Source organism: Carcharodon carcharias, chromosome 7 (assembly GCF_017639515.1).
Source record: "Carcharodon carcharias isolate sCarCar2 chromosome 7, sCarCar2.pri, whole genome shotgun sequence".
NCBI lineage: Eukaryota > Metazoa > Chordata > Chondrichthyes > Lamniformes > Lamnidae > Carcharodon > Carcharodon carcharias.
In genome coordinates, this window is record NC_054473.1 from 10,859,794 (window position 1) to 10,885,777 (window position 25,984).

The following is a 25,984-nucleotide window of genomic DNA, read 5'->3' on the forward strand; positions in this document are numbered from 1 at the left end:
CAGTGGTGTGAAGATTTTATGATTCAGAAGGCCAGATTGATGTAACCTTCCAACAGCAGGGGTGATGTGTCACCGTTTGTCGGGTATATTTGGAAGTGCGCTAATGGCTGCAGAATGAAGCTGTTGAAGCAATTTCCATTCTCCTGCACTCCAGCGTTCTGTCCTTACTAAATGCCCAGTTAGCGACATGGGAGAAGGCCATTCAGCTCATTGTGCCTGTTCCATCCTTCAGTTAGATTATGGCTGGTCTGTACCTGAGCTCCATTCACCCACCTTTGCCGTATACCCTTTGATAACCTTTCCTAACAAAAATAAAGAGCTTGCATTCATACAGTGCCTTTAGCAACACAGGCCGTCTCAAAGCGCTTTACAGCCAATGGAGTACTTTTTTCAAGTGTAGTCAGTGTCATAATGTAGGAAATGCAGCGGCTAATTTGTGCACAGTGTGATCCCATGACCAACAATGTAGTAATGACCAGGTGACCGGCTTTTCAGTGATTTTGGCTCAGGGATAAATATTGGGCTCGGACACTTGAGGAGAACTCCTTTACACATCTTTGAATAGAGCCCACGGAATGTTTTGCATCGCCTTAGAGAGCGGATCGGCTTCTGTTTAATGTCTCAAATCTGAAAGGGAAATCAAGGTTGTTTGGCTAATTTACTGCAGTTCTTTGAGGAAGTAACTAGCAAATATAATGGGGAACCTGTGCGTGTGCTGCAATTAGATTTCCAGAAGGCATTTGACAAGATGCCACCAGAAAGTTAGAGCTCCTGGTGTAGAGGGTGACATATTAACATGGATAGAGGTAAAAGCAAAAAACTGCGGATACTGGAAATCCAAAGCAAAAACAAAAATACCTGCAAAAACTCAGCAGCATCTGCGGAGAGGAACACAGTTAACGTTTCAAGTCCATATGAATCTTCAACAGAACTAAGTAAAAATAGAAAAGAGGTGAAATATAAGCTGGTTTAAGCGGGGGGTGGGGGGGGGGTGGGTGGTCGGTGTGAAGCTGGATAGAGGGCCAGTGATAGGTGGAGATAGCCAAAAGATGTCGTAGACAAAGAGGTGTTGAAGGTGGTGATATGCTTAGCACATTCCTTAGATAATATCACCACCTTCAACACCTCTGTCCTTTTGTCTGTGACATCTTTTGGTTTTCTCCACCTATCATTGACCCTCTATCTAACCCTACCTCCCTCACCCCTTAAACCAGCTTATATTTCACCTCTTTTCTATTTTTACTTCTGTTGAAGAGTCATATGGACTTGAAACGTTAACTGTGTTCCTCTCTGCAGATGCTGCCAGACCTGCTGAGTTCTTCCAGGTATTTTTATTTTTAACATGGATAGAGGATTCATTAGCTAACAAGGAACAGAGAGTAGGCATAAATGGGTAATTTTCGTGTTGGCAAAATAAAGCAAGGGAGGGATCAGTGCTGGGGCCTCAACAATTTACAATTTATCTCAATGTCTTGGATGAAGGGGCAGAACGTGTAGCTGTTAAATTTGCTGATGACACAAAGATAGGTGGGAAGGTAAGTTGTGAAGAGGACATAAGGAGTCTGCAAAGGGATATAGATAGGTTAAGGGAGTGGACAAAAATTTTGCTGATGGAGTATAATGTGGGAAAATGTGAACTTGTCCACTTTGACAGGAAGAATAGAAAAGCAAGAGTATTATTTAAGTGGAGAGAGATTGCAGAACTCTGGGATGTAAGAGGGATCTGGGTGTCCTGGTACATGAATCACAAAACATTAGCATGCAGGTATATTAAGTGAATAGGAAGGCAAATGGAATGTTGTTGTTTATTGCAAAGGAAATGGAATGTAAAAGTAGGGATGTTTTGCTACAGTTGGTGAGGTCACATCTGGAGTACTGTGTATAATTTATTTAAGAAAGGACATAACTACATTAGAAGTAGTTCAGAGAAGTTTCACTCGACTGATTGCTGGGGTGAGGAGGGTATCTTATGACGAGAGGTTGGACCTATATCCACTGGAGTTTAGTAGAATGAGAGGCGATGTTATTGAGACATATAAGATCCTTAGGGGGCTCGGCAGGGTGGATCCCTTGTGCAAGAGATCAGAACCAGGGGACACAGCTTAAAAATAAGGGATCTCCCATTTAGGGTGGAGATAAAGAGAACTTTTTTCCCTGTGGGATGAGATTCTTTGGAACTCTCTTCCCCAGAGAGCGGTAGAGGTGGGATTAATGAATATTTTTAAGGCAGAGGTAGATAGATTCTTGATTAACAAGGGAGTCAAAGGTTGTCGGGAGTAGGCAGGATTGAGGCCACAGTCAGATCAGCCATGACCTATTGAATGGAGGAACAGGCTTGAGGGGCTGAATGGCCTACTCCTGCTCCTGATTTGTGTCAGGGTAATGCAAATTGGGTTGCATTCCTGCTACCAGCCGGTAGTGTTTTGCAGGGCCAGAAGAGAGGAGAGGCAGGGCGGCTATCCCCCGTTGTTAACTGCTTCCTGTAGTTCCGATCTTCTTGGGGGCTATGTCCTCCTGATTTTTGGGATGCTACCCTTGCCTGCTCCCCCCCCACCTTATTCTTTCTCGCCCCCTTGCTCTCTCTCCTCTTCACTCCTCCCCACCCCACCCTTCCCCCGCCGCTCTCTCCTCCTGTTTTCTACCACCCCGCATTCTATCCCCCCACTTTCTACCCCTTCGCACTCCCTCCCCCCTCGCTGACCCTCCCCCCTCGCTGACCCTCCCCCCTCGCTGACCCTCCCCCCTCGCTGACCCTCCCCCCTCGCTGACCCTCCCCCCTCGCTGACCCTCCCCCCTCGCTGACCCTCCCCCCACCCCGCTCTCTCTCCCTCCCCCCTCCAGCTCTCTCTCCTCCTCCCCCCTCCAGCTCTCTCTCCTCCTCCCCCCTCCAGCTCTCTCTCCTCCCCCCTCCAGCTCTCTCTCCTCCTCCCCCCTCCAGCTCTCTCTCCTCCCCCCTCCAGCTCTCTCTCCTCCCCCCTCCAGCTCTCTCTCCTCCCCCCTCCGGCTCTCTCTCCTCCCCCCTCCGGCTCTCTCTCCTCCCCCCTCCGGCTCTCTCTCCTCCTCCCTCCAGCTCTCTCTCCTCCCCCCTCCGGCTCTCTCTCTCTCCTCCCCCCTCCAGCTCTCTCTCCTCCTCCTCCCTCCGGCTCTCTCTCCTCCTCCTCCCTCCAGCTCTCTCTCCTCCTCCCTCCAGCTCTCTCTCCTCCTCCTCCCTCCGGCTCTCTCTCCTCCCCCCTCCGGCTCTCTCTCCTCCTCCCTCCGGCTCTCTCCCTCCCCCCTCCGGCTCTCTCTCCTCCTCCCCCCTCCGGCTCTCTCTCCTCCTCCCCCCTCCGGCTCTCTCTCCTCCTCCCCCCTCCAGCTCTCTCTCCTCCTCCCCCCTCCAGCTCTCTCTCCTCCTCCCCCCTCCGGCTCTCTCTCCTCCCCCTCCCCCCTCCGGCTCTCTCTCCTCCCCCTCCCCCCTCCAGCTCTCTCTCCTCCCCCCTCCAGCTCTCTCTCCTCCCCCCTCCAGCTCTCTCTCCTCCCCCCTCCAGCTCTCTCTCCTCTTCCCCCCTCCAGCTCTGATCCCCCCCCCCCCTCCAGCTCTCTCTCCTCCTCCCCCCTCCAGCTCTCTCTCCTCCTCCTCCCTCCGGCTCTCTCTCCTCCCCCCTCCGGCTCTCTCTCCTCCCCCCTCCAGCTCTCTCTCCTCCTCCCCCCTCCAGCTCTCTCTCCTCCCCCCTCCAGCTCTCTCTCCTCCCCCCTCCAGCTCTCTCTCCTCTTCCCCCCTCCAGCTCTCTCTCCTCCTCCCCCCTCCAGCTCTCTCTCCTCCCCCTCCAGCTCTCTCTCCTCCTCCCCCCTCCAGCTCTCTCTCCTCCTCCCCCCTCCAGCTCTCTCTCCTCCCCCCTCCAGCTCTCTCTCCTCCTCCCCCCTCCAGCTCTCTCTCCTCCTCCCCCCTCCAGCTCTCTCTCCTCCCCCCTCCAGCTCTCTCTCCTCCTCCCCCCTCCAGCTCTCTCTCCTCCTCCCCCCTCCAGCTCTCTCTCCTCCCCCTCCAGCTCTCTCTCTCCTCCCCCCTCCAGCTCTCTCTCTCCTCCCCCCTCCAGCTCTCTCTCCTCCCCCCTCCAGCTCTCTCTCCTCCTCCCTCCAGCTCTCTCTCCTCCTCCCCCCTCCAGCTCTCTCTCCTCCTCCCTCCAGCTCTCTCTCCTCCTCCCCCCTCCAGCTCTCTCTCCTCTTCCCCCCTCCAGCTCTCTCTCCTCCTCCCTCCAGCTCTCTCTCCTCCTCCCTCCGGCTCTCTCTCCTCCTCCCCCCTCCGGCTCTCTCTCCTCCTCCCTCCAGCTCTCTCTCCTCCTCCCTCCAGCTCTCTCTCCTCCTCCCTCCGGCTCTCTCCTCTTCCCCCCTCCAGCTCTCTCTCCTCCTCCCTCCAGCTCTCTCTCCTCCTCCCTCCAGCTCTCTCTCCTCCTCCCTCCGGCTCTCTCTCCTCCTCCCTCCTCCGGCTCTCTCTCCTCCTCCCCCCTCCGGCTCTCTCTCCTCCTCCCCCCTCCAGCTCTCTCTCCTCCTCCCCCCTCCAGCTCTCTCTCCTCCTCCCCCCTCCGGCTCTCTCTCCTCCCCCTCCCCCCTCCGGCTCTCTCTCCTCCCCCTCCCCCCTCCAGCTCTCTCTCCTCCCCCCTCCAGCTCTCTCCCTCCCCCCTCCGGCTCTCTCTCCTCCTCCCCCCTCCGGCTCTCTCTCCTCCTCCCCCCTCCGGCTCTCTCTCCTCCTCCCCCCTCCGGCTCTCTCTCCTCCTCCCCCCTCCGGCTCTCTCTCCTCCTCCCCCCTCCGGCTCTCTCTCCTCCTCCCCCCTCCAGCTCTCTCTCCTCCTCCCCCCTCCAGCTCTCTCTCCTCCTCCCCCCTCCGGCTCTCTCTCCTCCCCCTCCCCCTCCGGCTCTCTCTCCTCCCCCTCCCCCCTCCAGCTCTCTCTCCTCCCCCCTCCAGCTCTCTCTCCTCCCCCCTCCAGCTCTCTCTCCTCCCCCCTCCAGCTCTCTCTCCTCTTCCCCCCTCCAGCTCTCCTCCCCCCCCCCCCTCCAGCTCTCTCTCCTCCTCCCCCCTCCAGCTCTCTCTCCTCCTCCCCCCTCCAGCTCTCTCTCCTCCCCCCTCCAGCTCTCTCTCCTCCTCCCCCTCCGGCTCTCTCTCCTCCCCCCTCCAGCTCTCTCTCCTCCCCCCTCCAGCTCTCTCTCCTCCTCCCTCCAGCTCTCTCTCCTCCCCCCTCCAGCTCTCTCTCCTCCCCCCTCCAGCTCTCTCTCCTCCTCCCTCCAGCTCTCTCTCCTCCTCCTCCCTCCGGCTCTCTCTCCTCCCCCCTCCGGCTCTCTCTCCTCCTCCCCCCTCCAGCTCTCTCTCCTCCTCCCCCCTCCAGCTCTCTCTCCTCCTCCCCCCTCCAGCTCTCTCTCCTCCCCCCTCCAGCTCTCTCTCCTCCTCCCCCCTCCAGCTCTCTCTCCTCCCCCCTCCAGCTCTCTCTCCTCCCCCCTCCAGCTCTCTCTCCTCTTCCCCCCTCCAGCTCTCTCTCCTCCTCCCCCCTCCAGCTCTCTCTCCTCCCCCCTCCAGCTCTCTCTCCTCCTCCCCCCTCCAGCTCTCTCTCCTCCTCCCCCCTCCAGCTCTCTCTCCTCCCCCCTCCAGCTCTCTCTCCTCCTCCCCCCTCCAGCTCTCTCTCCTCCTCCCCCCTCCAGCTCTCTCTCCTCCCCCCTCCAGCTCTCTCTCCTCCTCCCCCCTCCAGCTCTCTCTCCTCCTCCCCCCTCCAGCTCTCTCTCCTCCCCCCTCCAGCTCTCTCTCTCCTCCCCCCTCCAGCTCTCTCTCCTCCCCCCCTCCAGCTCTCTCTCCTCCTCCCTCCAGCTCTCTCTCCTCCTCCCCCCTCCAGCTCTCTCTCCTCCTCCCTCCAGCTCTCTCTCCTCCTCCCCCCTCCAGCTCTCTCTCCTCTTCCCCCCTCCAGCTCTCTCTCCTCCTCCCTCCAGCTCTCTCTCCTCCTCCCTCCGGCTCTCTCTCCTCCTCCCCCCTCCGGCTCTCTCTCCTCCTCCCTCCAGCTCTCTCTCCTCCTCCCTCCAGCTCTCTCTCCTCCTCCCTCCGGCTCTCTCCTCTTCCCCCCTCCAGCTCTCTCTCCTCCTCCCTCCAGCTCTCTCTCCTCCTCCCTCCAGCTCTCTCTCCTCCTCCCTCCGGCTCTCTCTCCTCCTCCCTCCTCCGGCTCTCTCTCCTCCTCCCTCCAGCTCTCTCTCCTCCCCCCTCCGGCTCTCTCTCTCCTCCCCCCTCCGGCTCTCTCTCTCCTCCCCCCTCCAGCTCTCTCTCCTCCCCCCTCCGGCTCTCTCTCCTCCTCCCTCCAGCTCTCTCTCCTCCTCCCTCCAGCTCTCTCTCCTCCCCCCTCCGGCTCTCTCTCCTCCTCCCTCCTCCGGCTCTCTCTCCTCCTCCCTCCAGCTCTCTCTCCTCCCCCCTCCGGCTCTCTCTCTCCTCCTCCCTCCAGCTCTCTCTCCCTCCCCCCTCCAGCTCTCTCTCCTCCCCCCTCCGGCTCTCTCTCCTCCTCCTCCCTCCAGCTCTCTCTCCTCCTCCCCCCTCCAGCTCTCTCTCCTCCTCCCTCCAGCTCTCTCTCCTCCTCCCTCCAGCTCTCTCTCCTCCCCCCTCCAGCTCTCTCTCCTCCCCCCTCCGGCTCTCTCTCCTCCCCCCTCCGGCTCTCTCTCCTCCCCCCTCCAGCTCTCTCTCCTCCCCCCTCCAGCTCTCTCTCCTCCTCCCTCCAGCTCTCTCTCCTCCTCCCTCCAGCTCTCTCTCCTCCTCCCTCCAGCTCTCTCTCCTCCCCCCTCCAGCTCTCTCTCCTCCCCCCTCCGGCTCTCTCTCCTCCCCCCTCCGGCTCTCTCTCCTCCCCCCTCCAGCTCTCTCTCCCTCCCCCCTCCGGCTCTCTCTCCTCCCCCCCCCAGCTCTCTCTCCCTCCCCCCCCCCGCTCTCTCTCCTCCCTCCCCCCCCCCAGCTCTCTCTCCTCCCTGCCTCGCGCTCTCCCCCAACTGTCTCCCTCCCTCTCTGCCTCGTTCCCTGCACCACCCACCACCCCCCCTGACCTTTGTTCCTCACATAAGGTCTCTGATGTCTCTCTCCATTGATCCTGCTGACTCTCTGTCTGCCTTTCTTTCTTCCCTTCCTCTCCTGTCTAACATTGCATCACTAATCATTTCGAGGTGTTAAACGTGAGAGCTGGTGATGGTGTAAAATCTGGAAAGTGGAGCTGAGCAGTCTCCCGGGGAAGCAGGAGACTGATTCTTATTGAATTGCCAGTGAGGGACAACACAGGAGATCAGCTGTTAGTCATTAATTCTCTTAAACTAACCTTTTGCATCGCGTCTACACGTGGTCTAATTAAACACAGCGATCTGCTGTATGAGGCGAGAAATTCCCATTAGCTGCCTGAACTTGTTGGCAGATGGGAAACAGCGAGGGTGGCTGAATAAGAGTCAGTCAGATGGGAGGAGTGCAGTTCAGCTGAAAATTTCACCTCCCTGGTGCCTGGAATCTGCTATTGGAAGCACAATCCCCATTCATAAATATTCACATCCAGCACAACAGTGTCTTAAATCCCCAATTTGTCCCTGATTCGCTATGTTAATTGTGCTGAGTACTTTGCCCCCACTGTTCCAATTTGCCCAAGAACAAATCCCACCCCCCCCGCCACCTCCCCCGTCACCTCTTCCCCCCCAACACCCCCCACCCACCACCCACCACCCCCCCCCCGCCCCCCCCACTCGCCCACCACCCCCCGGCATCGCCGCCCCACTCTTCACCCCACCCTGTTAGATGCTTTGCTAAATGATTTAGTGCTTGCAAACTTGCCACAGTTAAAACAGGGGAAAAAAATATGAAAATACCTGGAAAAACTCAGCAGGTCTGACAGCATCGGTCAGATGCTGCCAGACCTGCTGAGTATTTCCGGGTATTTTTGTTTTTTGTTCTAGGTTTCCAGCATCCGCAGTATGTTGCTTTTATCTTTAGACTGGACCAACCCAGCCCACTCCTGACTGCCCTCCCGCATTCTACCCTCCGTCAGCTTGAGCTCATCCAAGACTCTTCTGGCCGCCTCTTCACTCTCACCAGGTCCTGTTCACCCCACTGTGCTCACTGACCTACCATTGGCTCTCGATCGAGCAACATCTCGATTTTTAAAGGTCCCATCCTTGTTTTCAAGTCTCTCCGTGGCCTCATTCCAGCGCCCACCCCCCCCACCCACCACCACCACCACCACCCCACCAACTTTATAATTTCCTCGGAGATATTTATGCTCCTCTCATTCTGGCCCCTTTGGTGTAGCCCTGATTTTAATTGCTCCATCATTGGCAGCCATGTCTTTGGCCCGAGCCCTGGAATTCCCTCCCTGCGGTTCTCTGCCTCTACCTCTCTTTTGTCCTTTAAGATGCTCCTTAAAGCCGAAAATGTAAAACTTTTCGACCAAGCGTTTGGTCATCTGCCCTAATATCTCTTTATGGGGCCTGGTGCTAACTTTTAAATACTTTGGACGTTTTGTTACCTTAAAGGCGCTATATAACTATAAGTATTTGTTGTAATTTCAGAGGAGAAATGGTCAAGAAATTTAGACGATGGGAGTTTGCTCACGCACTCATGGGTCCTGTCTGTTAAAGTTGAGTCGGCTTCTCTGGTCGTTCAGTGTGTAGGTCTTGGCCAGTTCTAGCTTGTGCCTGACTTGCTTTCGTACTCAATGCCTTTGTTTATTAAACCAAGCATCTCATATACCTTTTAAACAGGCTTGTTAAATTGTCCTGCCACATTCGGAGATTTGTGTACGTAAACCCTCAGATCTCCCTGTTCCCTTAATTCCTTTTTCCCTTTTGTCATTTCTAGATTTTGACTATTCCAAGGTTCTCCTGGTTGGACGCCCAGTCTTACACCCTTCATAAACTCAAGCTCACCCAGAACTCTGTCCATTTCCTAACCCATGTTAAATCCCAACGACTGTCATCCGGTGCTCACTGACCTACATTGACGACTGTTGAATGTTAGTGAACAAAATCGGAAGAAACGTAGGACTTAGGAGCAGGAGTAGGCCATTCAGCCCTTCGAGCCTGCTCCACCATTCAATAAGATCATGGCTGATCTGATTATGGCCTCAGCTCTACTTTCCTGTCTGCCCCCCATAACCCTTAATGCCCCTGTTTAACAAAAATCTATCTAACTCCGCTTGAATGAAATGAATAACCCAGCCTGTATTGCTTCCTAGGGAATTGATATTTCCACAGACTAATGACCCTCTAAGGGGAAATTTTTCTCCTCATCCCGTCTCATTCTAAAACTGTGTCCTCTAACTCCAGTCTCCCCCACAAGAGGAATTATCCTCCCAGTATCCACCTTATCAAGGCCCCTCAGGATCTTATACGTTTCAGTGAGATCACCTCTCATTCATCTAAACTCCAATGGATACAGGCCCAACCTGCTCAACCTTTCCTCATAAGATAAGCCCCTCATCCTGGGACTGAGTCGAGTGAACCTTCTCTGAACTGCTTCTAATGCAGTCATTTTTTTTTTCAAATAAGGAGACCAAAACAGTACACAGGGTGCTCAATGTGGTCTCACCAAAGCCCTGCGGAGCGATTAAAATCGGGTTGCTCAAGAATTGGAGGAGCACAGAGATCACAGAGGGCTGTAGGTTTGGTGGAGATAGCAGAGTTAGGAAGGAAAAAAGCCATGGGGCGATTTGAAAGCTAGGTTGAGAATTTTAAAATCGGTATTGCTGGCCCAGAAGCCAATTCAGGTCAGCGAGCACGAGGATGGTGGAATAATTAACGTAGTGGAAAGGTGAACCAGAGGGAAGGGGAGAAGAGAAGTTGCAATCAGAAATCTGTTGCTTGGAAAGGTGGTGATGGAAGCAGATTCATATAGCTGTGTTGTGAGGTGATGGTAGCATAGTGGTAAAGTCACTGGACTAGTAATGCTCTGGGGACATGGGTTCAAATCCCACTGCAGCTGGTGGAATTTAATTTAAATTCAATTAATAAATATATCATATAAAACCATGATAACTATCATTGTTCTGGTTCACTAATGTCCTTTAGGGAAGGAAATCTGCTGTCCTTTCCTGGTCTTGCCTACATGTGACTCCAGACCCACAGCAATGTGGTAGATTCTTAACTGCCCTCTGAAATGACCTAGGAAGCTATTCAGTTCAAGGGCAGATAGGGATGGGCATCATAGTGACGCCTATATCACAGAATTAATATAGCACAGAAGGAGGTTATTTGGCTTGTTTCTTTGTTGGCTCTCTGAATGAGCATTCCTCCACCTTCTCCCCTTAACCCTAACCACTCTTCCTTTTCAGGTAATAACCTAATTCCTTTTTGAATGCCTCGATTAAATCTGCCTCCACCTCACTCAGGCAGCGCATTCCCGATCCTAACCACTCGCTGCGTGAGGAAGTTTCTCCTCAAGTCGCCATTGCTGCTCTTGCCAATTGCCTTAAATTTATGCCCCTGTCACTCTTGATCCTTCCACCAATGGGAACAGTTTTTCCCTATCTACTCTGTCCAGACCCCTTTATGATTTTGAATGCCTCTGTCAAATTTCCTCTCAATTTTCTCCTCTCCAAGGAACACAGCCCTGACTCCTCTAATCTACACCCCATGAAAGAATATAGAACAAAAAGAGAAACTGTGCTCTTTTCCTATAGTGAGGTGACTACCAAATCTTGCTCCTCCTTCCAAATCTGTGACTATGTTGGGAGAGATGATGGTTTGTTGGTTCCTTGTCCACACAGACACTGGCACTAGACTCAAAGGGCCTCGAACATTGGCTTACGGAATGGATCCCTTCCCTCCCTCCATGTACCCACTACTCCATAAACATGACCCTAACGTAGTCTAGTGGAGTCCACCTGTTGCTTTGGTTTTTTGGGCAATTGCCCTGGGTTGCTTGCCCCTAATTGGACTGCATTATTCTTCTTGTGCTAACCCAGACATTAAATGTTGGTGGGCTGTTTGACTCTCGATGCTGCCACAAGACGAGTCTAATCCCGCTTTCACCTTTTCCATCGTGATATTATTATGAGGGGCCTGGATAGAGCAGATAGGAAGGATTTATTTGCAATAGCAGAGAAGTCAATAACCAGGGGGCATAGATTCAAAGTAATTAGTAGAAGGTTTGGAAGGGAACATTTGGGCAATAATTTCACCCAGTGGGTGGGTGGGAACCTGAAACCCACAGCCTGAAAGAGTCGTAGAGGCAGAAACAGTCATCACATTTAAAAAGATACTTGGATATGCATTTCAAGTGTTGTAGCAGACAGGGCTACAGAATAAAAGTCAGAAAGTGGGATTAGGCTGAATGATTCTTCCTTGACCAGCACAGAAATGATGACTGAGTGGCCTCCCTTTGTGCCTTAAATTTGGTTTATTTCCATGAATGTGCGTGTTTTTTTTTTCTCTGTCTCTCCTCACCGCTCTTCCCTCTCACCCCCATGTACTGTGTTCTGCTCCATCCGAGACTGACCGGCTGTGCACAGCTGAGGATCAATGCAGGGCGCCCGGACTTCTTCATGTGTTGTCTGGGCATTTCCTGGGACCGTCTGGGGAGCTCAGAGTGATTTTTGGGGAGACGTGTGGTTGGGGAGTGGGTGTCAATGATGATTGAGGTAAATTGTCTCATTGACAGCCTGTTGTGGGATCTCTGAGGGTGTTGCACGGTGGCTGGTTGTGCTGGTCACGCCAACGTTTGGTCCAGACAGCCAACTGCGGTCAGCACTGACGGGAGAATCCACCACAGAGCGTGCATGCAGCATACACTTCCTGGCACAACACTGAGAAGCACACCAACCACTCATCAATACGAATAAATGCACAAATTAATATTGAATCCTTGCCGCTGGAGATTGAAACGTATCCCCTGATTTGTGACAGAGAGCCTTCTGGTTCCTCGGTGAGCTTCTGTGGTAGCAGGGCGGAGCCAGACATACTGGGGTGATCCCAAGCCTGTCCTCGATTGGTTGATCTCAGGGAAGGCACACAAGGCCTTCGGTGGCTTTACATTAGAGAGGGAACTCTGGCTGATTTCTTTTTACTCATTTATGGGATGTGGGTGTCACTGGCTAGACCAGCATTTATAGCCCATCTCTCATGGCCCTTGAGAAGATGGTGGTGAGCTGCCTTCTTGAACCGCTGCAGTCCATGATGGTTCCGTCCCTCCCACTTTAAGCGCACCTATGGGGTTACGGTATATACCTCTGCTTTAGTTGTGTCAGCATCACAGACTAACATCCATATTGCACCAACATTTAACTGGGTAGCGCTAGCTAAATCAGGCATGACCTGCTGAGGTGGTAGTCCCGGTCATGAAAACTTTTAAATGGAAAGAATCTAAAGCAGGGTCTTGAAGATTCCCAGTGATGGGTGTTAGGGAAGGAAGCAGTTAAAGAAGTTCAATTGCTAATTATAAGGTTGTTTAACTAAGTACCCATTGGCTGTATAAAAGGGATAATAGCTGAGACTAGTCCAGTCTGTGGAGAGATTTATGACAAACAATAAAACTCTGTCTGAAGACATCTGTCGTGGTTTCAGTCTTCATTTCTAAACAACCATTGGATCTTAACAGTGGGGCTGTGACTATTTCCTTTGGTAGCTTGTTCTGTTGTGGGATTGTCCTTGGGAAGGGAGATTTTTGACGCACTGTCTTGGAAACAAATGGTCTTTGTGGTTGGTGTGGATGTCTACCTGGAGTTGTGTCATTGACGGAGGGCACAGGGTACTTGTTCCTGTCAATTCCCAACAGTCCATTCCGCCTTTTATGGAACTCGGTCTGTCTATTTCTCCCTCTCCTTTGCTGCAGTGATTCCCATCCCAAGGGCAGAATTTTCTGGTCAGCGTGTGGGGGGTGGGGGCCGACAGGCCGGCGTGTAAAATGACGCACGATGACGTCGGGCGTGCGTCCTGACATCGCCGCGCACCGTCACGATATTTCGTTCGGCCTGTGTGTGTGCGTGCCGCAATCGGCTGCCTGCCCGCTGAAAAGTAAACGGCCTGTTAAGGGCCATTAAGAAATGAACGAAGGCGCTTAGCACTGCCCGTCCAAACTTAAGGTTGGTGGGGTAGGGGGTGGGGTGGGGGGTGGGGGGTGGCGGGGTAGGGGGTTGGGGCGAGGAGGCGGTGGGGGGGGAGGCGAAGATTCCAAGCGGCCTTTGCGTTTTTCAGGAAATCTCATCCACGGGCGGGATGAGGTTTCCTGAACCTTTTATTAAATAAACAGATAAATTTTTGTACATTTAAAAGCATGCCCCAACTCATGTGAAACTAAATTTTTAAATCATTTATTCAATCCTTTTAATATCCATTCAGTCCCGTCCCCCCCCACCCCCGGGGCAGCTCCGTGCCTCAGGGAGATTGATGCGCTCTTTTACGCAGGATGTCTGAGCCGTTGGAGAGGCGGCGAGATCCTGCGATGCCCCCTTTTTGGTAAGGCCCGCTGCTTCGTGGTGGGACTTGGTGCACTTGATAGGCCAGCAGTGGGCCTGCTCTTGGGCCTGAGGGTAGATGCCCCGCCCATCGAGAGCTGCCAGCCAAGTAGAGGCCAGCAGCCCCTTGTATTCAGCACTGGGTTAATACCAGTGTGTTGAGGCCCTTAAATGGGCCGCAGTGGGATGGGATGGGAAGGCCATCCACAGGCCCTCCTGCCACAGACTTAATCGGGGTGGAGGCAGAGATGTGGTGGGGTCTCTAGCTGCCAACCTCCCACCTGATTAAATACCCCCCCCCCCACCACCAAACCCACCACAGGGGAGGGCATCAGATTCTGCCCATTAACTCTGTCTCTCTGCCCACAGGTGCTGCCTGACTTGGGAGCATTTATAACAGAATCAGAGCCAGGCTATTCAGGAGTGAAGTCAGGAAGCAATTTTTCACACAACAGGCGGTTAAAACCTTTCCACAAAAGGCTGTGGGTTTTGGATCGATTGATATGTTCCGGGTTAAGATGGATAGATTTTTGTTGAGTAAAGGAATGGAAGGATGTAGAGGGAAGTTGGGTATATGGAACTAAGATACAGATCAGCTCTGATAATAGAGTGGGGATGCAGCCTCTGAGGGGTTAGATGGTATCCTCCTGCTCTCGAGCTCCTGCAACCCCAACCCCTGGAATAATAATCCAAAGAATGTGAGTTTAACTCTCATCTTGGCAATCTCATCATCACTATCAACATCCTGGGGGTTGCCATTAACCAGAAACTGAACTGGACCAGCCAAATAAATACTGTGGCTACAAGAGCAGGTCAGAGGCTGGGAATCCTGCAAAAAGTAATTCACCGCCCGTCTCCCCAGAAGTCAGGAGTGTGATGGAATACTCTCCACTTGCCTGGATGAGTGCAGCTCCAACAACACTCAAGAAGCTCGACACCATCTAGGACAAAGCAGTCCGCTTGATCAGCACCCCATCCACCACCTTCAACATTCAGTTCCTCCACCACTGATGTACAGTGGCAGCAGTATGCACCAAACATAAGAGGCACCGCAGGAAGTGCAGTGACCCTCCCTAACAGCACTGTGGGTGTACCTCCACCACATAGACTGCAGCGGTTGAAGAGGGCAGCTCACCACCACCTTCTCAAGGGCAATGAAGGATTGGCAATAAATGCTGGCCTAGCCAGCAAAGCCCACATCCTGTGAAAGAATCAAAACAAGGAACTCACCAAGGTTCCTTAGACAGCACCTTCCAAACCAGCTACCTCTACCTTCTAGAAGGACAAGGGCAGCAGATACATGGGAGCACCACCACCTGGAAGTTTCCCTCCAAGTCACTCACTACCCTGACTTGGAAACATATCCTTCACTGTCACTGGGTCAAAATCCTGGAACTCCTTCTCCAACAGCGCTGTGGGTGTGCCTACACCAGATGGGCTGCAGTGATTCAAGAAGGCAGCTCACTGCCACCTTGTCAAGGGCAGTTAGGGATGGGCAATAAACACTGGCCTAGTCAGTGATACCCATATCCCATGAAATAATTTTTAAAAAAAAAGGCTGCTTGAGAATCTGAAATCTGTCTGTGCCCCTTTGATTTTTCTCTGGGTGTTTGTTCACAGCAGTGTCCGGGGGTTGGGGGGGGTGGGGGTTAGTCTTTCACTCCTGGATGCTCCAGGGCAGTCCTGGAGAGTTGGCAAGCCTATGTGGTTCACAGTTAGGCCTGATGCTTTACATAGGCCCCAAAGCCTCTCAACGGAAGGCGACACAGATGCATGCTCAAACCTGGCTTTGAACATGTAATCAGGGTAATGGAATCATCAATCCTGTGACTGCTTTTGTCAGATAAATTGGGTTAAGAACTTTATGGTGGGATGATGACTCTCTTTGTTTCTTTTGTTAAAGGCTTTACTTAACCAACAGCCTCAATACATGGGGTTAGCTCATCACCAAAAAAAGGCCATCAATAGTTTCATTCTTCCACTTGTGTAGGGCAAACTTTCTTTTCACAAAACAATTTTGTTGAATGACTGAGATAAAACAGAATATTTGCAAAGCCTGCACAAAGGCAACTCCCAGAGTACAAACACCAGAGCCATATTTATTTAAATAATTCAGTTAGCCTATTATTGCAAAGCCCTCTGGGACTCTACATAGCAGTTCAACACTTCCTGTAATTACTGAGTTTGCATTTTCAATTATTAAGAGAATTCTATTAATCAAAATAAAAGCTCATCTTTACAGTGGAGACAGTTGTTGCCAAAATGAGGGTATGTTCAGTATTGAAAAAATGTTATTGTCTCGGGTATGTGGCCTAGCGGATAATACTCTCGTCTCACAGTTATAAGGTTATGGGTTGAACTCCCGCTCCAGAGACTTAAGTGTGGAAATCTAGGCTGATATTCCAGTGCAGTACAGAGGGAGTGCTGCAATGTCAAAGGCGTCTTTCGAAAGAGACCTTAAACAAAGCCCTGCCTGCTCCCTTGGGTGGACATAAATGATTGCCCTGCACTACTTTGCAGCATGATAGGGGCATTATTACTGTCCTGTTCAATAGTAACCCCAATACGCACATGCTCAAAACAGATTATATGGTCATCATCACATTGCAGTCCGTCGGAGACTGCTATGCGTAAATTGGGTGCTGTTTCTTATGTTACAACAGTGACCACACTTCAAGAGCGTTCCATTGGCTGTAAAGTGTTTTAGGACATCCGTACAACAAGGGAGTCAAAGGTTACCGGGGATAGGCAGAACGTGGAGTTGAGGCCACAATCGGATCAGCCATGACCTTATTGAATGGCGGAGGAAGCTTGAGGGGCCAAATGGCCTACTCTGCTCTGAATTCGTACATTCATATGTTTGTCACATGAGATTTGACAGGGGCGTTATTATAGGTGGCAAATCTTTTATTTCTCGGAAAGAGAGGCCGATTGGCAACTTATACTGGCAAACTTGCTTCCCGGGTTGCCCAGCGAGGTGTTTGAAAATCGGTTCACTGGAAATAAAGGTGCCTAACCAACGTGACGGGCAGGCTTTAGCGTGTGTGGAGAAGGATGAAACTGCCATTTATATAGTGACCTATCACATCCACAGAAGGTCCCGGAACATTCTGTCCCCAGCGGGTTCCCTCAGATGCTCAGTTCAGGTCATGTACTTGAATGCAGGAGCCGCATTGTGCACGGCAGGATTTCACAAGTAGCCAAAGCAAGCTAAACAACCGCTTGATCTGTTTCGGTGGCTAGGTTTGAGAGAGGGACTTTTGTTGCCCAGAACCCCCTCTTCAAATCGTGGCGTGGGTTCTGTTATATCCCCCGCGCCAGCAATGGGGAGGAGTTGGGGGATTAGCCCGTCTCAGGGTAAAAACACCCCAAAACCTTGTCGGCCAATGATAACAAATTCCTTTTCTGTTTTGTGTGTCTTATTTGCAGCCTTTGCAGATTGACGACAATTTCTGTGGACAAGATTTTAACCAGCCATTGGGTGGGACGACACTGGTGGAAGGGATCCCGCTGTTTATTGACAAAGAGGATGGGATGACCTCGATTGCTGCCTATGACTACAGGGGTCACTCAGTTGCCTTTTTCGGGACCAGAAGTGGGAAGATGAAAAAGGTAAGGCCTTTCCCAATGAAGTCTTGAAACAGGTGTTGCCTTTCCAGTTTGAAGCCAGTTTATGTGGCCGTGAGTGGACTTGTTCTCAGTGGAGGGACTTCAGGTTGACTTGGGTGACGTTTGAGCGGACGTTGAGTTCCCTCTGGCAGTGCAGTCGGGTTGCCAACTCTGCTCGGATTTATTCCTGGGAGGTTTCAACATGTGCCCAACGCTCCTGCCATTGGTCACCTGACATGTCCATCCTCAAGGTGTCCTGCACCCCCCCAACCTCCACCACCCCCCCCCCCGCCCCCCCCACTCCTACACCGCCCCCACCCAACCCCCCCCCCCCCCCCCCCCCCCCCGCCCCCCACACCAGCCAATTGGAAAGCAGCCAGGCTTTTCACTGCCTGAGTGGATGATGTTTGATGGTTTGTCAAACAGCCTTTTTATCCCATCTGCTAATATTTTTGTGACTAATGTTCAAAGAAGATGAAAAATCAGAACTTGAGTATTGCTGAAGAAAGAGACGTGCCTCGACCAATCAGAGTTGACTTGCCAGCCAATCAGCATCCTTTTCTTATGCAGTATAAATTGTTGTTCCCTTTGCAATTGGTATTCCTGCAAATCTGTCCTGATAAGTGCAAGACAAAAAGCTTTAACAGCTTGCCTCTTTTTTTTATCAGCAATGCTCAAGATGAAGAAAGGTCACACAATGCCCCCTATGATAGTTCTTCTGGGTTCTTGCTCCCGGTGGTATCCTAGAGTTGAATCTAATTCCTGGAGGATCCGGGACAATCCTGGAGGGTTGGCAACCCGGGTTGTGCAGTGTGCCAAACACCGAGGCTCTTGATAATCTGAACGTGAAGCGTTGACTTGAAAGTGATGTGGTTTGTTAGAAAGATCTGGTCGGAAGAGCCTCAGTGGACTAATTGGCAATGGCTCGATTTCATGCCAATATGGGAGTGTGTTTTAAGTGTATTCACTAAGGAGTTGGTGCCATTAGACGGTGTGCTTCATTACTGTGTGTTGTTGCTGTTCAGTCACCTACAGCTGGTTTTGTGAGAGTTGAGAGTAATTTGTTTCGAGTGTTGATTCTAGTCAGGTTGTGTTGGTACTGCCCTGGTGTACTGCACCCCTCACGTAATTACAGAGCCTTTGTGTTTTCCATAGAAACAAATTATGGAGGTGACTTGACATATAAAACAGCAGATACACCTGTTGGAGTGGACTATTCGGCCCATTGAGCCAGCTCCACCATTTAATAAGATCATGGCTGATTTTCTACCTCAACTCTACTATCCTGCACCATTCCCAAATTTCTTAATTCCCAATATCCAAAAACCTGTTGACTTCTGCCTTGAATATACTCAACGACTGGGCACCCACTGCCTTCTAGGGTAGAGAATTCCAAAGATTCGCAACCCCCTGAGTGAAGAAATTTGTCCTCGTCTCAGACCTCAATGACCGGCCTCTTATCCTGAAGACTGTGATCCCAAGCCAGAAACTAACTGTGTATCAGGCTTTCCCTGATGATCCTTGTTGCGATGGAGCTGCTGAGCAGATTTGGGAACTGGATCCTGGTGGCATCTGCTTGTGTCGCAAATGGATGACGCAGGGACAGAGAGGTGTGGGATTAACTGACCAAGAACAATATTCAGTTACTTAGAAATAACCAACCCTGCCCTTGCAATGAGGTGTGAGGGGTCCTCCCCTGTGGGGCCTCAGCCACTCTCTTAGCCCTATAATTAAGGGATAACCATTTACTGAAAATGCCCAGCACCTGGGTGTCCTCGGGCTGGCATGGACAAGATGGGCCGAATGGCCTCCTTCTGTGCTGTAATTTTTCTATGGTTCTAAATCATTTTGTGCGTGCAATATATAATATGCGCTGAAGTGGATTGCAGTGATGCAATTGCTTATAATTTGACCCTAAGGGAAGTAATGTGAAACCATTGGCCCTCCCTCATTTTGTGGGGCTAACAACTGAAAATGCAGCACTTCGGGATTTTACGCTGATGTTTTAGAAATAGCCTTCAGTTTAATTTTCATCCTCCCCTGGTTTGTTGAGCAATTCTTTATTGAGATGTTTCAAAAGCAGCTAGTTTTCTATTTATTCATTCTTGAGATGCTTGGCCAGCATTTATTGCTAATTAATCCCTAGTTGCCTTTGGGGCATTTAAGAATCAACCACATCGCTGTGGGTCTGGATTTACATGTAGGCCAGATCAGGTAAGGATGTCAGATTTCCTTCCCTAAAGGACGTTAGTGAACTAGTTGGGTTTTTACCACAGTTGGCAATGGTTTCGTTAGACTTTTAATTCCAGATTTTTTTTATCGAATTCAAATTTGAACCTGGGTCACCAGAGCGTTACCCTGGGTCCCTAGATTACCAGTCCAGTGACAATACCACTGCAGCCCTGCCTCTGGCTTTCTGAGGCCTATGTTGTAATTCTCCCCTCAGCCTGAGTTCTCAACAATTCCACTGAAGTAGGGCTGCTAACACTCGGGATTGGCCTGGAGTCTACAGGAATTGAAGATCAATCTCCAGGACACTGCTGTTTGCAACCCTGGAGAAAAAATAATCAGGACGTTTAAAAAAAAAGATTTTTTTTTTCATTTTCTTTGAACATTTGTTTTTACCAGATATAAACATTTTGAAAATTAGGGGGTGGCGGGGTGGGGGAAAGGCTGGCTGACAGTCAAGCGCCATCCAATCGGGAAATGAGTCTTTTTTGCTTTCCAATTGGCGTAGCAAGGCAGAGCCGTCACAAGAACGGGGGTGTTGGCCGACTTGATGGCTGAAGCGTTGGGGTTAAGACGTTATGAAACCGCCAGGAACTCCTCTAATCGCATTTGGCAACCCTACACTGGAGGCTTAGAGCGGCGAGGTTGTAGTGAACTGTGCTGGGTTGAGAAACGCATCGTCTTTGTTTGGTAAAGATGGCCCCATGTTTCTGGGCTTGGGTTGATGTTTTCAGCTGAAAATGGTCTTAAAAATTGGGTTCGTTTGAGGGTCAAGGTTCGAATTGGTATCTGGGTGAATCACTTTCCGATACAAACTGTGTGGTTTTATCTCAGTGGTTGAAGCTTGTCAGGAAACTAAATGCCTCAATGCTTGTGGCGACAGTCAGTGGCAGGGAAAAGTATCAATGGTCCTGGTACAGGCTGAATGGCCTCCTCCTGCACCATAACAATTCTGCGATACTGTGGTATTACCTCTACTTTGAGAATGATGCCAAAGCCATAGAGATGGTACAGCAGGGGTTCCCTCTGATGAGCAGAGACTACAGAGAAGGCTGAGGAGATCTGGTAAAAAGGTATCTATGGAATTCATTGCCACAGAAGGCTGTGGAGGCCAGGTCATTGAGTGTATTTAAGACCGAGATAGATTGGTTCCTGATTGGTAAGGGGATCAAAGTTCACGGGGAGAAGGCGGGAGAATGGGGTTGAGAAACTTATCAGCCATGATTGAATGGCGGAGCAGACTCGATGGGCCGAATGGCCTAATTTCTGCTCCTATGTCTTATGGTCTTATGGAAATACAGGAAAACTATTTCTTCCAGTAGTAACTAGTGAGAACAAGTAGGAACTCTGTAGGAGGTTAGGAAAATATATTGTTTTTCTTTTGGAATTTGGGTGTCATTGGCAAGACCAGTATTTATTACCTGTATCTAATTGCCCTTGAGAAAGTAGTGGTGAGTGGCCTTCTTGAACTGATGCAGTCAAATTTTAGGGAAGGAGTTCCAGGTTTTTGACCCAGCAACAGCGAAGGAACGGCCAATATATTTTCTAAGTCAGGCTGGTGTTTGGCTTGGAGGGGAACTTGCAGGTGGTGGTGTTCCCATGCGTCTGCTGCCCTTGTCCTTCGAGGTGGTAGTGGTTGGGGGTTTGGAAGGTGCTGTCGAAGGAGGCTTGGTGAGTTGCTGCAAGTGCATCTTGTAGATGGTACACACACTGCTGCCACTGTGCGTTGGTGGTGGAGGCAGTGAATGTTTTTAAGGTTGGTGAGGCACAGGTCAAGGAAATTGCTTTGTCTTGGATGGTGTTGAGCATCTTTTGTGCTGCAGCTGAAACAACAGTGTGGGTTGCTAGAATGTAGCACACCCTGCTAGAAACAGCAGTGGAAGCAATAGCTTTTCAAAGGGAAGTGGATAAATATTTGAAGAATTTGTAAGGGTATGGCTAATGTAGACGAATAGAATGAAATGCTTAGCTTTCAGAGAGCTTGCAAAAGCGCAGTGTGCTGATGGGCCACCCCTTGCCTGCTGTAATAGTTCTCCAATTGCACTTGGATGTATTTATATTCTCAGCTGGGAGACGCAGATGGCAAGATTATTTGGAGTTAGCTCCTGCGGTGGAAATTTGCCTCGTTTCACTCAAAAAGCTCTCTGCTCCCCGTGTCGCACACAAGGCTCAGCACCCGGATCATCAACCCGCTGGTCGTGACTGTGGCCTTGCTTTTCTCGCAAAGAAACAAGCGGAAAAAAGTTTCTGAGGGATTGGGAAGCGGGGGTGGGGGGGTTGGTGGGGAGGGTTTCAGTTGAAGTAGTTGAGACTGAGTGACTGGGTTTCAGGCCTCAAGCTTGCAGACTGAAAGGGTTTCAGTCTCCGGGCCTGTGCAGGGGAGTCAGTTTGAAGACCTGACCTTTTGCCCCGGGCCTGCATTTCACAATGACCATCTTGGGCTGGTTGACAATGGACGGCATCCAAGTTGCTGAGTCCATCTAAAGGGTTTCTGTGACGGGTTCCTTCAGCTAAGTCTTTTCTTCAAAAACGATATTAGAGATAATTAAAGCCAGTTTCCCTTTGCAGGCCTGTTCAAGTCCGATGGAGGACGGTTATCTTCCTGAACGAAAACAGATGTTTTTGTGCATTCCACACAAGCCACATCCCTGTATCATAATTGTGCATCTTATGCAGTAATATGTCGCAGTCCTCGCGCACACTGAGTAAGTCCTTTGTTATTCCGAGCAACCGGCTAATGGAGCTCTGTCGCCACAGGCTACACTTCTGAGCAGCCGTCCCCCCTGGTTGTACTTGGGGGGAAACCCTCATGTTGAAGGCAAAACTTAGATGGTTGGCTAATGCAAGGGCAAATCTGGGGACAGAGTCAGCCAAGTGTTGCGGTAGTCATGATGCTGAAGCTATTCTAGGCTAGCGATCCAGGTCAACCCCACCGTGGCAGGATGAGAACCTGGAACGACAGAAGCCGGGTGACCAGGGAACCACGTTGCAATGATGTGAAGACCCAGCGAATGGCCTCTAGGGAAGGGGGAGCTGCCGTCCCTAAGTCATTCTGGTCTGGGAGATTTCACTCGGGGCAGGGGGTGGCTGGGGGGTGGGGGGTGGGGGGGTGGGTGGTGGGGTGGTGCGGAGGCTCATCCCACCTTGTGATGCCGCTCGGTGGTGCCAAAGCACGCGGGCTGCCTCGGTTCAAGAAGGCGGCTCAACAATGCCTTCACGAGGCTGTAATTTGAGACGGGTAATAATTAACCGGCGATAAAAACAAAAAAAACTGCGGATGCTGGAAATCCAGAACAAAAACAGAATGACTTGGAAAAACTCAGCAGGTCCGGCAGCATCGGCGGAGAAGAAAAGAGTTGATGTTTCGAGTCCTCGTGACCCTTCAGCAGAGAACTTTGTTCTGTCGAAGGGTCATGAGGACTCGAAACGTCAACTCTTTTTTTCTCCGCCGATGCTGCCAGACCTGCTGAGTTTTTCCAGGTCATTCTGTTTTTGATTTTAATAATTAGCGGCTCCTGTGGCCCTAAGGTGAATTTTTAAAAAAAAAAACCAACGCAGATAACTCTTTACAGCACAGGGCTACAGCTCTGAAAAGGGGTCATTGGGAGTGGGAGAGGGAGAGAGAAGGGGGCAGGCAAGCAGGCCTACAAACGCAGGCTGTTCTTGGCCCTCTCTGACTAAAGTACAATGGAACTTCCTACCTCCTAAACATGGGAATAGATACTGACAGGTTGCAGGTGAGTTCCAACTACTGAAAAAATGGGAGGTGAACATCAATGCATTGGAGTGACAGCTACTGACTGGCATTAAATTTAATTTAGCTTCCCGACCCTTTCCCCCAACCCCTTCGTGTGGAGCTGCAAATGGATTTCAAATAGCTGAGTGGTGTGGGAGAAGCGTGTGTTCCACTGGCCTCAGGTTTTCACACTAGTGATAAATACAAAAAAAACTGCAGATGCTGGAAATCCAAAACAAAAACAGGAACAGAAATACCTGGAAAAACTCAGCAGCTCTAGCAGCATCGGCGGAGAAGAGGTTCTGTTGAAGGGTCATGAGGACTCGAAATGTCAATTTTGCTCTTCTCCGCCGATGCTGCCAGACCTGCTGAGTTTTTCCAGGTATTTCTGTTTCTGTTTTACAGTAGTGACTTTGCCCCTTGGTTGGAAGCAAACTGCTGTTCTTGACTTATTTTATTATCTTCTGACCGCTTAGCTGCTTCACGCAGGTTTCAAATAGGCCATGGCTGCATCGTGGTTGTGCTACTGAACCAGTAATCCAGAGGTCTAAACTTAATGACCCAGAGAACGCGAGTTCAATTCCCACTGGAGCTGTTTTGAGAATTGGGAAGATAAAAGCTGGCGAGGGTAAAAATGACCCAAGACGCTGTTCAGTTGTCATTTTGAGAGAAGGACTCAGTGATGCCCCTTTAGGGGAAGAAACCTGTCGTCCTTATCCGGTCTGGGCCTATACGTGAGTTCCCCCCTGCACCAATGTGGTTGGGTCTTAACGGCCGTATGAAGTGGCTCCGCAGGGCACTCAGCTGTATCAAGAAAACTAGCATTGGTTCAAAAAAGCGGCCCCCCCCACCATCTTCTCAAAGAACAACTAATGAATGGCAATAAATGCCAGACTTACTGGTGACGCTCGCACCCTGAGAAATAACTAAAGGAAGCTCTGAGGAGAAAAGGGGAGTGAATTACGATGCACTAACAGTTACTTGGTAGGTGCACTGTACAACAAAGAGGAATATAAACCTGTCTGGTCATTGGAGATAGTTGACCAACGCTGCCTCATTGTTTGGGGGTATAGTCTGACCTCGGGGTACTTTGAGGACAAGCGAATATAAAAATCAGGTTGAGTGAAAAATCAGGTTCAATATCCAGCCACCCCTCCCCCCATTCCAGCGTTGTGTCAGGGGTGGGGGAACGAAATACCTGTAAACTCTGGATGACGCATTCTGTAGTTCAATAGCCAGCGGACACTTCTGTGCATTCACAGATAAAGAAAGGTTTTTAGGGTGAGGTTTGGGAGGGCTGATCAAACCACCTGGGAGCATGAGATGGTGTCTCCTGTAAGGAGGGGGGTGGAGGAGATGAGGAGGGGGAGGTGGAATCAGTGTGTTTAAAGGGCTACAGCCTTTGTCAAGTGCGTAGTGTTGGAGAGTGCGATTGATATGAGTTTCCAGTAGTTGAGACTCTTTAATTATTCCTGTGGATCCTGCTCTTGAGTGCATTGTCTTCACCGTTGTGATGGGAAGCTCCAGGGACCGTGTGCTGTGTGTACAAATCAGATTTCATTACATTTATTATATCCCCACATCCGATGAAGCTGCTTTAACCTTGAGTATCACTGTTGCCCCCTCTGTCCTTTGGGTGTGTATTGATGCTTTTAATCCAGTGAATGATGTGACCAATCTGCTGCGAGTTTCTAATCCTCTTGGAATGTGTTCAAGTCTGTTGTAAAACTGCTGGCTCACTGGATAGTTGATATCGCCTTGGAAACCAATTACCTTAAAAGGGCTGACTTTGCTTACATGGCTCCAAGATGTGTGGCTTCAAATGTGTCTCTTGCTCTCAGCGTTTTCGTACTGAACTGTTCGCATGAGATATTAAACCGAGGGACCCACTGCCCTCTCAGGTGAATGTAAAAGATTGCATTGTCTTACTGTTCCGAAGAAGAGGAGGGGAGTTCTCCCTGGTGTCCAGTGTCAGCAGCTACCTAGCATCACCAAAACAAATCATCACATTTCCTGTTTGTGGGAGCTTGCTGTGCGCAAACTGGCTGTTGTGTTTTCCATATTACAACAGTGAATGCGTTTCAAAAATGTTTGGTTTTTTTGGCTGTAAAACACTTTGTGAGGTGTGAGAGGTGCTGTATAGAGGGACGGAATTGAAAAGCAGAGGAGTTATATGAAACTTGCATAGCACTTTGGTTAGACCACGTTTGGCGTACTGGTCTCCATTATAGAGGCTCAGGAGAAGGTTCAAATACGATTGACAAAGGTGATACCAGAGTTGAGAGTTCAAACTGAAGAGAGCAGTTGACCGGGCTGGGGTTTCTCAGAAAGAAGAAGGCTGAACAGCGGAAATTGCCGGAAACAATCAACAGCCCGGGCAGTGGAGAGAAAAGCAGAGTTAACGTCTCAGGTCGAAGAGCTTCCATCCAAACTGCGGAGTATTTCTGGCATTTTCTGTCTTTATTTCAGATTTCCAGCATCTGTGATATTTTGCTCTTGACAGGTGGAAGGATGACCTGACAGGTTCTTAAGATTACGAAAGGATAGATGTAGAGAAGATGTTTTCCACTTGCGAAGGAGACCAAAACTAGACCCATAAATATACAACGGTCACAAATTTTTAAAAAAAAGGAATTAAGGAGAAACTTCTTTACCCAGAGAAGTGGTGAGAACGTGGAACACAAGACATAGTGAAGGTGAATAGTGTAGACGCATGTCAGAGGAAGCTGGGTAGACAGATGAGGGAGATAGGAACAGAAGGAAATGCTGATGGAGCCAGAGGAATAGGGAAGGGAGGAGGCTCATGGGGAGCATGAAGACCACCCTTCAGCAGCTGGGTTATTCCCGTGCTCATATATTTTGTAGTAAATGCTAGTTTTCTCTTTGTGGTGGACTCTTAATGCCTCTGGATTTGGTTTAGAAAGCCATTCAGTTGTGAACGCCACAACAGTAGACCCATCACAACCTACTTGGGGAAACCGAGGACAGGTGATAA

The 25,984-nt window shown here is 50.6% G+C and overlaps 1 protein-coding gene across 1 annotated transcript in view; it reads left to right on the forward strand.

Moving 5' to 3' along the window:
* plxna1b (plexin A1b) overlaps positions 1–25,984 on the forward strand; it is a 538,027-nt gene that overhangs the window by 82,538 nt on the left and 429,505 nt on the right. Inside the window, exon 3 of the mRNA XM_041191009.1 lies at positions 16,845–17,027. Within this exon, the coding sequence (XP_041046943.1) occupies positions 16,845–17,027 (183 nt within the window). The remainder of the gene's footprint in view (positions 1–16,844; positions 17,028–25,984) is intronic.